Consider the following 15,436-nt stretch of genomic DNA (forward strand, 5'->3'; position numbering starts at 1 on the left):
TTTGTTTTGTATATTCTATTTTTCTTGTTGCTGATATGAAAAAGTTAGCATAACAACTGATGCAGCAAAAAATTTCCTTTAAAACTGCAACTCTGATTGAGAGAGTTGCAGTTTTATCAACTTGAGAACAGCATTTGAGATTTACTTATGAAAATGTATCTTTAAAAAGCACATAGAATTTCTTTATATTGCATAAGCAGAGCCTAGGATAAATGTCACTGCACCTGCACAAAAGAGGAATTGTTTGAGGCAAGTTTTCTAAACAGCTGTCTGCACAAGCTGCCATAATTTCTTGTTGTCTCACATGCAGTACTATCAATGATAAATGATTTTCAGGTATTTGGAAGCTCTTAGAAATAATTATATGCTAGATAGTGCTGCAGAAGTATTCAGTATAATAATATTTTAAGCATGACTTGCAACAGTTAGATGCTAAAAAATCACTGTGACATTAAAATGGGCTGGTATAAAGCATATCTGAGCTACGAGATTTCTTTGGAGTTTACTTAAATTAGAGAACAATCTTGTGATATACTCAGTTAACAATAACCTAGTGTGCATGGAAGGTTTGTTTTCCAGGTGAGCTCTGAAGTTTGAATTAAATGCTGAGTTTCAGTGGGCAGCAGGTAAATGGTATTTTGTATCCCTTTCTCTTAGAGCACTCTCGCCAGGTTTTTCTTCTGTGAAACTTCTTGCTCAGTGAGCTTCACAAGCAAGTGAAGTAAATTAGAGACTGGCCACAAGAATATTTTTAAGAGTTTCTTGCAGTGTAAAGATTGACCTGTAAGAAGGATTAAGTACTGCTTATCATTTTCTGATGAATCAAAGGGCCTTTACTAAGCCTTTCTCACCTCATGGAAAAGTGCCTAAAATTAAAAAGAAAAAAAATCAATTTCTGTGGATTGTTTTTATGCTTTTCACATTTTCAGAAAGGTAAGATACATCAAAAATATTTATGTTGCAGCATCTCTTACTCTTAGGTGGTCATTTGAAATCAGACCAGATAAAAAGTCATTATCAGTGTTAAAATAAACAAGTACTAAATGAGCTGAAGGTCTGAAACTTGTTGCTTCTCATAAGATGCAGGGAAACCACCACCAGTCATAATGAATTTCTGCATTTTGTCAGCAGCCACAGCAGGAAAAAAAAAATAAGCTGAAAGGGCACAGGCACCGAATAACTTTCCTGTTAGCAGAAGTGAGACAGCCCTGACAGGGTTAAATGGGACAATATAATGAGGCTTGCAACTGCTGTTGCTCAAGTTTTGCCTGTTGCATAGATTCATACTGATTTGTTTCCCAGTACGATAATCAGGTCCCTGGCACAAGCAGACACAAAGTGTTACTGTTTTATTGGAATAAAATAACTGAATACTCACAATACCCAAAACAATCTGCTTCTAATCATAAAAGAGTAGAATATATTGTTCATGTGAGAAGAGATAACTGTGAACTATTTATCAGATGAAAACAAATTATCAGAGAAAAACAGGAATGCAGGTGGGAATTTCTGAAGGTACAACACTGGAAAAATGTAAGACAGAAACTCTTTACTTGATCTCAATAAGTCTTTGAGGTTTCATTCCATCATAGGAATGTTTTATCCTAAGCAGTTGTTACTATGAAATTGAGGAAGAACCTGTGATGAGCATATTTCAGTCATAGAAGAAATGTATTTGCTTTTTTTAATGCTGTGGTCAAAATTTATTGTGTGGATAAAAATATATTAGACTAGTACACAGTGTTTACTGGAGCATAGTCTTCTATTTGACTACCCTTAGAAGATCCATCTGATTAAAATCACAGAATGACTGAATGATTGAGGTTGGCAGGGACCTCTGGATATCACCTGGTCCAACCGCCCTGCTCAAGCAGGGCTACCTACAGCCAGTTGGCCAGGACCATTCCCAGATGGCTTTTGAATATATCCAAGGAGGGAGACCCTTTTATCACCTCCCTGGGCAACTTGTGTCAGGGCTCAGTCACTCTTACAGTGAAAGAGATGTTCAGAGAGAACCTCCCATGTTTCAATGTGCACCCATCACCCCTGGTCCTGTCACTGGGCACCACTGAGAAGAGCCCGGCTCCATCCTAATTGCACCCTCCCTGTGGCTATTTATGTACATTGATGAGATCCCTCTGAGCCTTCTCTTCTCCAAGGTGAACAGTCCCAGCTCTCTCAGCCTTTCCTCATAGCAGAGATGCTCCAGTGCCTTCATCATCTTGGTGGCCCTTTGCTGTACTCTCTCCTTTATGTCCATGTCTCTCTTTTACTGAGGAGCTCAGAACTGGACACAGTACTCCAGGTGTGGCCTCACCACTGCTGAGTAGAGAAGAAGGATCACCTCTCTCTAGCTGCTGCATAATGCATCCCAGGATACCATTCAGCTTCTTTGCTTCAAAGGCTTGTTACTGGCTCATGTTCAACTTGGTGTCTGCTGGGATGGTCAGGTCCTTTTCTGCAAAGCTGCTTTCCAGCGGGGCAGCCCCCAGCACGTACTGGTGCCTGGGCTTGTTCCTCCCCTGGTGCAGGTTATTGCACTTTCACTTGTTGAACTGCATGAGGTTCCTGTTGTCCCATTTCTCCGGCCTGTTGTGGTCTCTCTAGATGGCAGCATGACTGTCTAGTGTATCAGCCTCTCCTCCCAGTTTGGTGTCATTTGCAAACTTGCTGAGGATGCACTCTGCCCCTCCATCCCTCCATCACATTAGTGAAGATGTTAAACAGGATTGGATCTAGTATTGACCCCTGGGCTACACCGCTAGTTACTGACCTCCATCCAGACCGTGTGCCATATTATCCTCTGGGTCTGGCTGTTCAGACAGTTTTCAGTGCACCTCACTGGCTGCTTTTCCAGCCCATACTTCAACAGCTTCTCTGTGAGGATCTTGTGGGGAGACAGCATTGAAAGCCTTTATAAAGTCCAGGTAGACAATACCCACTGATTTCCCTTCATCTACCAAACCAGTCATTTTGTTGTAGAAGTTTCTCAAGTTGGTAAAGCATGACTTCACCTTGGTGAATCCATGCTGACTACTCCTGGTTACTTTCTTGTGCTTTATGTGCCTGGAAATGGTATCCAGGATTAGCAGCTCCATCACCTTTCTGGAGATCGAGGTGAGCCTGACTAACCTGTAGTTCCCTGGGTGCTCCTTCTCACCCTTCTTGAAGATGTGAGTGACATTTGCTTTCCTCTAGTCTTCGGACATTTCTGCCAATCACCATGATCATTCAGAGATCATTGAGAGAGGCCTTGCAAGGACATCAGCTGGCTCCCTCTGCACCCATGGACTTACATATGCCCAATTTGCTTAAGTCTTCCCTGACCTGATCTTCTTCCACTAAGTGTGTGTCTTTCCTCCTGGTCTCTAGGGCCTGGGATTCCTGAAGGCAGGTCTTGCTAGTAAAGGCTGAGGGGAAGAAGGCATTCATTACCTCAGCCTTTTCCATGTCGTGTCATCAGGTCCCCTGCCTCATTCAGCAGTGGGCTCTAGCCTTCCTTTTGTCAACTGTCTACTTACAGAAACCCTTCTTGTCTTTGACATTTGCGGCCAGATTCAATTCCATTTGAGGTTTGGCTTTCTTAACCTCATCCCCACATGCTTAGATAATGTCTCTGTATTCCTCCCACATTACCTGCCCCTGGATCCACCTTCTCTGTGCTTCCTTTTTGCGCTTGAGGTTTGCCAGGAGCTCCTTGTTCATCCATGCAGGCCTCCTGGCATTTTTGCCTGACTTACTGCTCACTGGGATGGACTTCTCCTAAGCCTGGAGGAGGTGATCCTTGGATATTAACCAGCTTTCTTGGGCCCCTTTTCCTTCCAGGGCCTTATCCCATTGGACTTCTCCAGGGAGATCTTTGAAGATGCCAGAGCTTGCTCTCCTGAAGTACAGAGTTGTGATCTTGTTTTTTGCCCTCCTATCTACTCTCAGGGTCTTGAATTCCACCATCTCATGGTCACTGCAGCCAAGGCTGCCTTCAACCTTCACCTCCCCAGTGAGCCCCTCATTGTTGTACATTGTACCTAGATGATAAGTTTATGCTCAAGTATTTTGAATGAGGTATCAAGAATCAAGTCTTCAGAGAGTTTATCATTGCATAAATGTAGCTTGCTATCATATCACCTGAAATGGGGAAAAAACATCTCTAAGTCAACAGGTGAATGATGATAATCTTAAGATTTTCCATTTTGCCATCAAGTCTTCCTGCAAACAATGCCTAGTTTGTCACTGTGATAGCTATTAATCTAAACTCGATTTATTTAATGTGCCAGTAACAAGGATTTTTTTTCTATAAGGCATAAATCAACTTGTTCCCTTGTGGCTCCAAAAAGTGAAAAAAATGGAAGGAAAGTTGTAATGGTCTTGGAGTATAAGGACAACGCTCTTTTGTCAAAAGTATCTTTAAATAGAAATTTAGGTTTTGAGTTAAATTTCTTTCCACTTTTTTTTTTTGTTGTGATCTCTGTTGCTGAAGAGCTGAAGATTTTGACCCAAAATTGTTACGATTTGATCATTGCATCTAACTAATGTATTTTATGTAGAGATTGTGTTACTTTGACCATTCTTGCAGCTGCAAAATGAATGCTTTATTTCTTTGTATCCCCATCTAGTAGAATTCTGTTGTGGTTCAACAGTACTTTTGTGGGTGCTGACACTGCTTGTTTTAATAGCTGCCATGCTACTTTTTGTATTTAGATCTTCAGTGTTTTGCTCAAATTAAAGAGATAAATAACAGTGCAGAGCACTGTTATATGTTACAAGTGTAAGAAAGTAGGCAGAATGGAAAGATGAAGTACTTGGGGATAAATTGATGCGTTGCTAAGGACTGCTTGCCATGCAGCAGTAGATTCTTCTCCACTAGATAAGTAGAATGGACTGGAGCAAAAACAATGTGTTTACTTCCTTAATGAGAGGTCATTCTTGGTCAGTGTGGAAGTGTGGCTTCAAATTCAGAGGTGCAGGATCTCATGTCCTCTGTGCCAGAGTACAGAGCTTGTGCTCTGCTGTGTTGTGCAGGTTTCCTGAGAAGAATGAGTAGTTCTCAGTTATTTTATGGTAATCATCCGAATGCCTCCTTCAAAGCACAGCTGTGTACTTGACCTGTTGGGAGTTGTTGTGTGGGAGAGGTGGTGCGAGGTACTGGCAAGCAGGCAGACCCACCACCCACGGCAGCAGCACTGGTCTGGCAGCAGCCTGTCTTGTTTTTGTGTGAGTGACTGCTGTGTGTGGGAGGCAGTTGCTTGTGTTTATACCATGTGGGGTGATTGCTGTCTCCACACATTGGATTATTAGGAATGAAAATCACAATTCATTACTTGTGGTTGTGTGAGTCCTTCTACTAAATCCTTAGGTAGAAGTTTATGTTAATCCCTGTAAGCAGATAACAGCTTTCAAAAGACTTGCATAGAAATCAGAACCTGATGTTGTGGTCTTCTTCAGATGCTCAGTACCATTTGATAGAGTTGTGGCCATAGTTGAGGATCCAGCTCAAAATTCATTATGCATGTGAGAGAAGATCTGATTAAAGGAAAAGCAGCAGCCTGCATAGCCAGTTTAGCCTGATACAATTCAAAATTCAAGGAGACGGGTACATCTATAGCAAAGAGCAACAACAACAGCATGCTTTGCATTTCCTATCAGTCATGTCTCCTGTGTACTCCGCTTATCTCTACTGGCTTGTTTGTTTGTTTTACCAGTCAGTCTTTCCTTTTTTTGATAAGCTCTTCTGGTTTCTTCAGTATGCCAATTGTACTGTCCTATCAGAGAATCCACTCTTGGAGTGATATTTTCCAGAGTTGTTTCTGAATCCCTGATGAATTTTAAATTCATGGCTGTGACCAAACATATGCATTTGTTCCACCTTAGCACTTCATCACACCACTCATATCTGCAACCTCAAAACTGTGAAACATCTGTAGAGCTCTGAATGGCCAAACGCTGGCTCACCAGTTGGCCTGGCAGCCAGCTAAGAAATATGCTGAATGTATAAGTTTTTGACATTTGTTTTAATCTGTACTACATTCCAATAAGGGATTAATAGATTAAAAAAACCACCAAAACCCAAAAATCAACCAAACCAAAAAACCCCACCCCAAAACCCCAACAACCAAAAGAAGAAATAAAAGGCATATTGTGTCCTTTGGAAGTACACACAAGCAGAGACAGGGGCCAGAGCCACAGGGGATTGTGCAGAAGGGGTGCAATGGCAGAATTGTATGTGTCTGGGGCAGCCAGGGAGATCTGCATGCATCCTGGGCTTTGTTGCAGGTCAGGGTGAAGGGACTGATTCCTTTGAGCAGGAACTCACCAAGGGCATCCCTGGGGGATTTTCCCAGGATTCTAGGAAGGTGCGTGCTGCAATGAAGTATTGGGAAAAGTTGTAGTAGCAGAGCCTTGTATCATGATGTGGGGCTTATACTTGCTGTGGATGAGGTGTGCTGGAATATGTAAACAGTAAAGAAATTCTAGACATTTATCTTGGGCTAGGAAGATGAATTCAAGTTGTGGGCCTGTCCTTAAAGGCCTGGGTCATTTTATTTTTGACTTACAGTGTTTCTAAATAACAAATCAGTGATTTTTCTTTGATACAGGTTCTCACATTTTAATATAGTTTGGGAACATTAATTAAAATTTAGCAAGATGAAAAGTTAAAGTATTGTATTGCAGGAGCTGGATTCATGTGGGGAAAACAATACCCCATTGCTCCTCAGAGCATCCTGCATCAGAGACCTCGGACTAAGCTCCTGGTACCTCTGTTGCAGATTACGGCAAGAGAATGACATGATTGACTCGGCTCCTCAGTGGGAAGCTGTGCTACGGCGACAGAAGGAGAAAAACCAGACAGATCCAAACTACCGGCGATCCAGGCACAGATCTCGATCGTATGTAACCTTCTTTAACATGAAAATTAAGACTGCTGTAGCACGTTAAAAAGCAGAAGGAGTATTTCCAGAATGGTGGTGGCTGTCAGTTGCTGAGGAACAGAGGCTTTCACATGGCACATTCTCACATTAGCAGATGTGTCTTTGTGGTCAGACTCCCTTCATTCAGCGATTTGAATTTCAGGGCACAAATAAAATGGGAAGGCCTTTGTGACAGAGCTGGTCAAGAACTATCTGCATCACCCTGGATGGAGATCTGGATGGTTTTGTGGCTTATTAAACGTTAGTTCTGTAATGAGGACAGTGATTCCCCTCTTCCGGGCAACAAGTCTATGAAAACATTCAGATTTTGTGTGATAGGTGCAGGCATTTTTGTGACATGCATGCACGCTTGTTTAATCATATAATGTCTGTGGTGTTCCAGGTGAGACCAGCTGCTGATGTCTCCATGTCAAATTACTATTGACAAACATTACTCAGTGATTTGTTGCATCCTGATGTCAGGATTTCCATGATGGAGCTGTGCTGCCAGGCAGTGCTATTCCTGCTAAAATCTGTTTTTGACATGGTGAAGTTGACAGCTTCGAAAATTATTTTTCTCAAACTAATGAAAATGTTGGTTTCTTTTAATTTATATTTTTCTTCTGATGCCATGTTTTTGGGGTATAGGCACACTGTTTTGTATCATGTTGGTCTCCAGCCTAATCTGCTGTCCAGCAACCATCCAAAACAGTGCCAGCATCAGCATGACTGTCAGGCAGGGCAAGTGAGGGCAGGGTGGGGGGTGTTGGAGTGCCAGGTGTGCAGCTAGGAGGGCACTGGGAGAGAAGGGAAGAGAGAGCAGTCTTTGAAACTGTATCCCCATCCTGCCTGGCTAAAATGGATGAGTTGCCAGCCCTGATGCTGATGGTGGAAACGTGTAACCTCTGTAACACCCTTACATAGGTACTTCCTGTTAATGTATGAGTTTTCCTTCCATGTTAAGGCTTAGCAAGAGAAACTATATAGTTCCTTAAATTTCATTCATACCCCCTGAAACCGTAGTCTGCACTGAAGTTTCCAATATTAAAATCCATGTGCATTCAATTTTCAGTTGTCCATGTTGCTAGAACTCATTTCTGTCTCCAGTTTCATAGTGTACAATTTCTATTCTTTTATGGGAAAAAGAATTTGCCATTAAAATTCCAAATGTTGGAATTTCTACTTTAACTGGCTTTGTACAGACTTGTTCACTTCTAGCTGCACAAATGTCAAATGTTATTAGGTGTAATTATACAATGATATTTTAGTAAAAATCAGGAATATTAAAGCTCACTTGTATGGAATCCACAAAATATAGCTGATTAAGTTTGATATACATTTTTTACTATATACAGAAAGTGTCGTAAACTAGAAAATGTACTCAGTTAATAATGGTTAGATTAAATTTATGGCTAACTTTTTCTTTTTTCCCATAGGCCAAGTAAATTTCGTTGGCTGGACAGCACGAGCTCCCTCTTGTGGCTAATTTACCTTAAGAAATGGCTTTTAGTTTCCAGCACAGTGACATTCTGAGTTGTATTTTATTTAAACTACTGTTAGCAAAAAACTTAAAAGTGTAGCCTCTTACTTAACAAGGAAAAGTCCTAGAGGAAGCAAATAAATGAGGAAATACTGAAGATTTTGGGTGGCTTCTCATTTCTTTTTCCTGTTGTGTTAGTTCTCCTTTTTGTCTTACTCTTCAGTTTAAAAAAACCCCAACAAAACAAAACAACGAAATAAGCCCAAACCTCCCAAGTATGGCAGAGATCTTTAATATATGCAAGTAGGAACTAAAAAAAGTAAAATGAGAAATCCTTTCAAAGTGCTTTAAAGTAAGTTTAGTAAAAGGCATTTAACTGTTAACCTGCAGTAGTTTATAAAAGGACTTATTTAATTCAGTTTGGCTCAACTGTTTGTTTACATGAATGGATGCAGGCCAGAGGAAAGGGAAATGTGATTCCCTAGAGTGTAGAGTATGATTGGTTTTGGTTTTAAATCTGGACATATAGTAATTTAATTTACACATTTAATAATTGATACAAAACCTTCACTTTAGTAGCACAGATGAGTCTTTCACATTAAGCTCCGTATTGCAGTCAGTTTAGAGTACAACTAGAGGTGCACTTTGGAAGTGTGAAGTAATGGTTGAAATATTTGTTACTGTGCCTGGCACAGTGCATTTCATTTGTTTGATAATGAGTAATATTAGTCATTGTTGGTGATGAGGTGGTACCTCATTGCTCTCAGGAATAAAAGTATTTGACAAGAATTTGACCTTTCTTTCTCCTAAAGGAATCGGCAAATAGAGAGAGCTACCGATTCTAGTTCCACAGGGTTTATTTTCAAGAGTTCATGTAAAACATCTGTGTAGCCAAAGGGCTTTTTTAATTAAGAATGGCTATTAAAATTCCATGGCTATTTAAATTTACCATTTGTTACTCAAACTGAAATATTAATAAGGGTGCAGATGCAGACACAAAAAATAATATAGGCCTTGTTAATGTGTAGAGTTGTTCAAGCTTGTGAAAATGAAATAAAAATAAACTAAAAACCCCTGGAGACTCGTCACTTACTGAGAATTCCCTTTAGGTTTCTTGTGCATTAGAGAATCTGATTGGCATACAAATTATCCAGAAGCTAGTGATTCAGATACTGCAATAGGACAATCTGAGTATACATTACATGTCAAAACTGTGAGTTCTAAAACAATTCACAGCAAAAAGATGAAAACAAAGTGAAAGAAGGATTGTGATCTGGCTTTAAAGATTTAATAGCAGGATTGCTTTGTTGTGGGCTGTTAAGAACTACAAACATGAATTTCCTATGCAGTATATGCAATAGCTACATATCTTAACAAGAGCTTTCTTTTTGTAAGCTTTTCTTAATTTTGCCTTCAAAGAAAGCAGGAACAGGCATTGGGAAGGAAAACGCTTTTATTGAGATACTTTATTTGTGTCATATTTCTAGATAATCTTTTGTGCAGTTAACTTGAATAAATGCTGTGAGGTTATCCCAGTATGGTGTAACCTTCTTAAGCAGATGGAAAATAGGTGATGTCAAGATGGGAGTTCATAAAAGCAGTTTGCTCTGAGGAATCATTGTGTTTAGCCCTTTTCCTGTTTTGCACACTAACTTCCCCTCCCCCCTCCCATGGGATGCCATATTGCTAAACTCTTATTTTACAGCAGAGGCTTTGTTCTTAATGTAGTTGCAGAGGTGGAAGGAGGGAGAATGACAGAGATCACAGAATTAAATGCCTGGAGGTGGCTGCAGAAAGCAGGAGGCACAGTTCCTAGAAAATGGAGGAATGACAATGACTTCTTATTTAACCACTCTCTTTCCACACTGCCTCACAAATTAATAGTTCTTACTGTAGTTGAGGCTTCACATGTTTGGTGATATATGAGACTTAAGGCCCCATCCTGAACTGTTGTATTTCCATGAATAAGTACAAGTCATGAGCTGGTCAGATGGGTCAGTGGTGTGCACAGTATCCTGCTTTGTGGGGATCCCAAGTTTGGGAGAGACCTTGAGGCTTTGCTTCCTCAGGCAAACAAGGGGTTGTAAGCATTACAAAGCCTCCCTGGAGAATCTGGCCTTTCTCAGGGAGCTTTTGCATTCCCCACTGCCTGATTATTCGGCCTCAGAAGAGGATGCCTATCTTCCCAGCCTCAGGGTGAATGCAGGGTTTGCAGCTGCGATTTTGTCAGCAGGGGATTGCGTGGAAGGAGAAATCAATTCAAAGCTGAGGGGTGAAAAAGGCTGTTAAATGACACTGCATACCAAGCTACTGCATCAGGGAGTTCAAAACAGCATGAACAGATCTAAGAAGGAGAAGTAAGTGGAAGAAGGGAGAAGGAGAGATAGAAGTGAAAATCAGAGAAAATTAAATGCATTATAATAAATACATACACACAAAGCCACAAAAAGCCTGAATGCTAAGAAAAATCGTACCGCAAGCTACTCATGGCTGTAGCTGTTGCTGGCATGAGGATCTGAGCAGTCAGAATGAACAGCAGAGTGGTCCATCAGGGACAGGAGTCATCTGGGGCAGCTGCATCATGCTGCCTGGAAAGCCATCACCACCTCGGAGCCTGAGAGGGTTATGGATTAGTTTATATTAATCCTGCTAGGGAATTACAAATGTAAGGTTGTTTCTCACCCTTCTGTCACTCTCTGGTGTTTATAAAGCAGTAAACTACTATCTCCTATTACTTCTGTACCTGTAAAATAAAACAAAAACAAAATAAAACCAAACCAAACACAAAAACATTACCATCCCTAAATAATCTGCCTTTACACTGACTGTAAAACATTTACTGTGATATAGATATCTCTGAACATTATTCCTAGCCTGAAGTTTGTAAATGAGCCAAACACAGTAACAGTGAAATAAGAAAACAGTGAAACTGTTAGTGCTAGAGAGCAATTTGGAATTATTTCTGATACAACTCTGTCACTGAATGAGGGAGAGCTGGTTTAACAGATGCTAAAAAGCAGAACTCTGCTGTCCTCCTTAGTCTTCATTTAAGTTTGGATTATATCCAAAAGCATTTTTGAGTATGATAGGCCCTTTTGTTTAAGGAAAAAAAGGCAAGCTGTATGATCTGATGATGTAAGACTTAATCCCTGAGAAACTGTGACTTAAGTAAGAGCATTTATGCATGCTGAATCTGTCTAAAGGTTGCATTCGTCACATCTCAGATGATGTGGAACAGTCTAGCTGTTGACACTGATTTATATAGTCCCAATGAAAAGAGTTATCTGATCTCTCCATGCACATGTAGACCCTGCCACTGTGTAAAATACTCATTTAATCTATTACTGTGCAGGGGTTTCAGTGAATTCTAGGTGCAGCTTCAGCAATGGCAGTGGTTTTGCACTAACCCTGCAATAAAATAGGATAAGAAAAATAAAAACAAAGAGGATCCAGTTTAGAGACAGTATCTTCTGTAGTATGGTAGAAAATGTGAGGCATGCCATTGAGGCTTGCTTTGCTCCACTTTTATGTCTGCAACAGGGAAATTACAATTTTGGCTGAGTACTTTCTCTGTGAATTAAATACTTGCTCTAAAATATCTGTGTGTGTGAGCATGCATAGTTGCTGGTTTGATTTGTTCGTGGTTGGTTATTTTTATTCGTGGACATCACAGAGGTAAATAACGTGAGCAGAAACTCTTGGAAATAACTGTAAAGCAAGAGGTTGTACTGTGATTGCAGCTGAGCCACAGGTCCTCTTTATTAGTGCTCAGTGCGAACGGACAGGGATTACTGGTGTGACAGCCTGGCATGACCTGTCCCTCCTTCTGCCCACAAAGGGCTCTGTGGGCCACAGGACATTTCTGAGGGCCTTTTACAAAAATGTCATTCCAAAACACATTGTCTTCAGCTGGATAAGGGATGGCAGTAGCTGGGCACTGATTTGGCTTGGGGAGTTCTGCTGTTGTTTAGATTTTATGCTTACTCTTGCTAGTGGAGCAGGAATTGTGATTGAGAGCCTGTCATTCAAGAAATGGCTTTGCAGTTGAAATAAAGCGATGAAATTTAATGCATTTTCTGAGATAATGAATCTTAAAATTGAAGTCACTGGTGGATTTGAATAGCAACATGTCAGATGATGGTTTTCACAATTCTGCCTTTGTTGTCTTTTTTGGTATCTATAGGAGAAGCCCAGATGTACAAGCTAAAGAAGAACTGTGGAAACATATTCAGTATGTACGGTCTTGTAGGGTGAGAGTAACTGCTTGGTTTGCCTCAAACGGTGTTATTCACATCCCCTGCACTGTGGCTATAAGACATTACGTTCTGACTTAGTTATGTGACATGGTAAATTATGTGGGTGTTAATGACCTGCTATATGTAAAAGGCACTGCAGATCACTGAATGCAGATGACCATTGTATGTAGACAAATTATTAAAGAAGAATACAACATTATAGAGATTTATTCCTTTGTGGCTTCCAAAATGTCCCTGTTTGTAAAACTGACACTTTTAGGATGAGGCTCCATATGCCATAGAACTACCAATCTGGAAGATAGTTAGCTATTCCAAAGTGTTTTTGATGTTCAGTATACACAATATTCATATATATATTGTGAAGCAGCAAGATCAGATATGCAGGAAGGTGAGAGGAAGGTGGAACAGGATGTGACATGCACTTGAAGCAATCAAGGTGAAGTTAGACACATTTCTTAATGGGTTTCCTATTTTGATGACAAGGTAGCTTCAGGGCTGACAGCAGCTTGTCTAAGTAAATCTTTTCAGCCTAATATAATAAAAATAAGAACAGTGTTGCAGTTGGTAGCTACCATTACATTTTTTTACTTTGTTTAATCCTTTCTAGGAAGGAGCTTGTGGATCCATCTGGACTGTCTGAGGAGCAATTGAAAGAAATTCCATACACTAAAATAGAGTAAGTTTATGTCAGGATTTTTTTTTGTGAATCTAAAAGCCTACTTTTCTTATTTTACTGTGAACTGTGTCATACTGAAATAGAAGTGGGTTTACACATAATCTCTAAGCTTTTGTCTACACCAAATGCTCATCTAGGATGGATTGGGGGAGGATACTTAATAATTTAAAAACCTCATATTTTCTGTTTCCAAAATATGAAAAGAAAAATCATATTTGTCACTCCCTATCTCTCCCACACACTTGTGAATCTGCTGGATGTCTGTATATTCTGTATGTCTCCCCATGCCATCCATCACTGTGTTTTATGTTACACAGTACAGAATCAGAGAGAACTGAATGCAAACAAGGAAACTCATTTATTTCCTAAACTTCTGCTTCCTTTTAAATTTTTATTCCAATCATCTAAGGCACTATTTGACCTCTTCAACCCCTTTCCTTGCTTGTCATGAGCAGCTGCTAGGCCATAGCTATTTCCTTAAGAACGGACACCTATTTCACTGTGATAATTGCCCATTTGGGATGCCATGTGTCAGTGCAAGCAGCTGCATGTGGCAGAAATGGGATCCCAGTTTGTGCTATAATATGCTTCCACAACATCACTAAACAGAAAAGACTGATGTTAGAGCTGTAAATATCAATGCATTCTTTATTAAACAGTTTAATTCTCAAATAATGGCATGACAATTTGTAACCTTTGGACTTCTAAAGCATTGAATTCCAAGTACAGGTTCCTAAGAGAAGCATCAGCCTTTTAAATTCAGCCCATGCAAGAAGCCATCTGTTATAGTTTAATAAGAAATGGGAGGATCTGTCAGTCTGCAGTTGCATTTATGTTTTTGTGCTGAAGATCTGGTTCACTAACCTACCACTATGAATTCTGTGTCTCTCTTAGGACTCAAGGTGATCCGATTCGCATTCGACATTCTCATTCCCCGCGAAGCTACCGTCAGTATCGGCGGTCCCAGTGCTCTGACGGTGAAAGATCTGTCCTGTCCGAAGTGAAGTACGTGAATGTGGTTATTAGCCATGGATTGGTTTAGTGTGGTCCAAAAGTTGTTCAAAGATCATGGTTGGATTAGAAGTGGCATAAATGTGGTTGGTTGCTGGCACAGGTTTCAGGCAATCCTCTGAATAGTAGGTTTTCAGAGCTAAATGACTCAAACATGTACAGAAACATTTCTGGTCTATTCTGAGCCACAAAGGCTTCCTTGAACCACTTGAAAGGGGGAAAAACTGAAAAAGCCAAAATGAACCTGTGTTGCTCTTCAGTGATAGGTTATGAAGTTGCCTAAGGGATGAGAACTCGTGAGCTGCTTTCCAGATACTTTTATCCTTTAATAGAGTTAAGACATCATCTCTAATAACTGTAATTTGTTTCATGGTAACGCTAGTACAACCCTCTTCAGCAATTGGTGGATCAGTCTTTCCTAGAAGACTGATTTGCAAAGGGTGTACTTATGAATGGAGAAATGACAGCTCTGTTCTCAGTTTTATTAAGGCCTTAAATATCAAAAGCAGTCCCTTGATGACATCATCAACTTGTGAGGTTAGTTTTAGCTGGATGGCATCCTAGAGGAGGTGTGGCATACCTGTGATTTGAGGTGAGACTCATCTCACATGAAGGTGGGCTGCTTCTGAAGACCAGATAGAGACAGGCACCTTGAGAAAGGAAGGGATGACCTGTGCCCTTAAGGTAGTACTGAGGACCAGCACGATAGCTTTCAGATGTCTCAAGTCATGTGATAAGCCTTTCGGATTTTGCCTTTCAGATCTTTGTAAGTGTCTAGGTGAGTTTCATTATTCTTCCTCTGCACAGTTATAGTGTACTTTATTATGGCAATATCCATTTTGTAATATCATAATTCCAGTGCAAAAACTGATCTGGTGCCTCCACTGCCTGTTACACGATCTTCAGATGCGAAAGGTCCCAGCATCCAGTTGACTCAACAGGTTAGTAATTGTCCATCCTTTGCAACTTTCCTTCTTTGGAGGAAGAAGGTGGGAGGGTGGGGCGGGGCTAGTGCTTTATTTAAATTAGATCTTTGTTTTTCCGTGAAACTTAGAGCTGGCTGAGGTTCTTTCAGCATGTGATAGTTTAACTTAGCTGTCAGCCAAAC

At 40.4% G+C, this 15,436-nt stretch overlaps 1 protein-coding gene across 1 annotated transcript in view; it reads left to right on the forward strand.

Moving 5' to 3' along the window:
• LOC104517731 (band 4.1-like protein 4A) overlaps positions 1–15,269 on the forward strand; it is a gene marked incomplete at both ends in the record, with an annotated part of 44,471 nt that extends 29,202 nt beyond the window's left edge. Inside the window, 5 exons of the mRNA XM_010169486.1 lie at positions 6,765–6,884; positions 12,569–12,616; positions 13,249–13,317; positions 14,212–14,322; positions 15,188–15,269. Of these exons, the coding sequence (XP_010167788.1) occupies positions 6,765–6,884; positions 12,569–12,616; positions 13,249–13,317; positions 14,212–14,322; positions 15,188–15,269 (430 nt within the window). The remainder of the gene's footprint in view (positions 1–6,764; positions 6,885–12,568; positions 12,617–13,248; positions 13,318–14,211; positions 14,323–15,187) is intronic.
• Positions 15,270–15,436: the final 167 nt, after the last annotated feature.

The sequence above is a fragment of the Antrostomus carolinensis genome, unplaced genomic scaffold (assembly GCF_000700745.2).
Source record: "Antrostomus carolinensis isolate BGI_N321 unplaced genomic scaffold, ASM70074v2 scaffold15360, whole genome shotgun sequence".
In the NCBI taxonomy this organism is placed as follows: domain Eukaryota; kingdom Metazoa; phylum Chordata; class Aves; order Caprimulgiformes; family Caprimulgidae; genus Antrostomus; species Antrostomus carolinensis.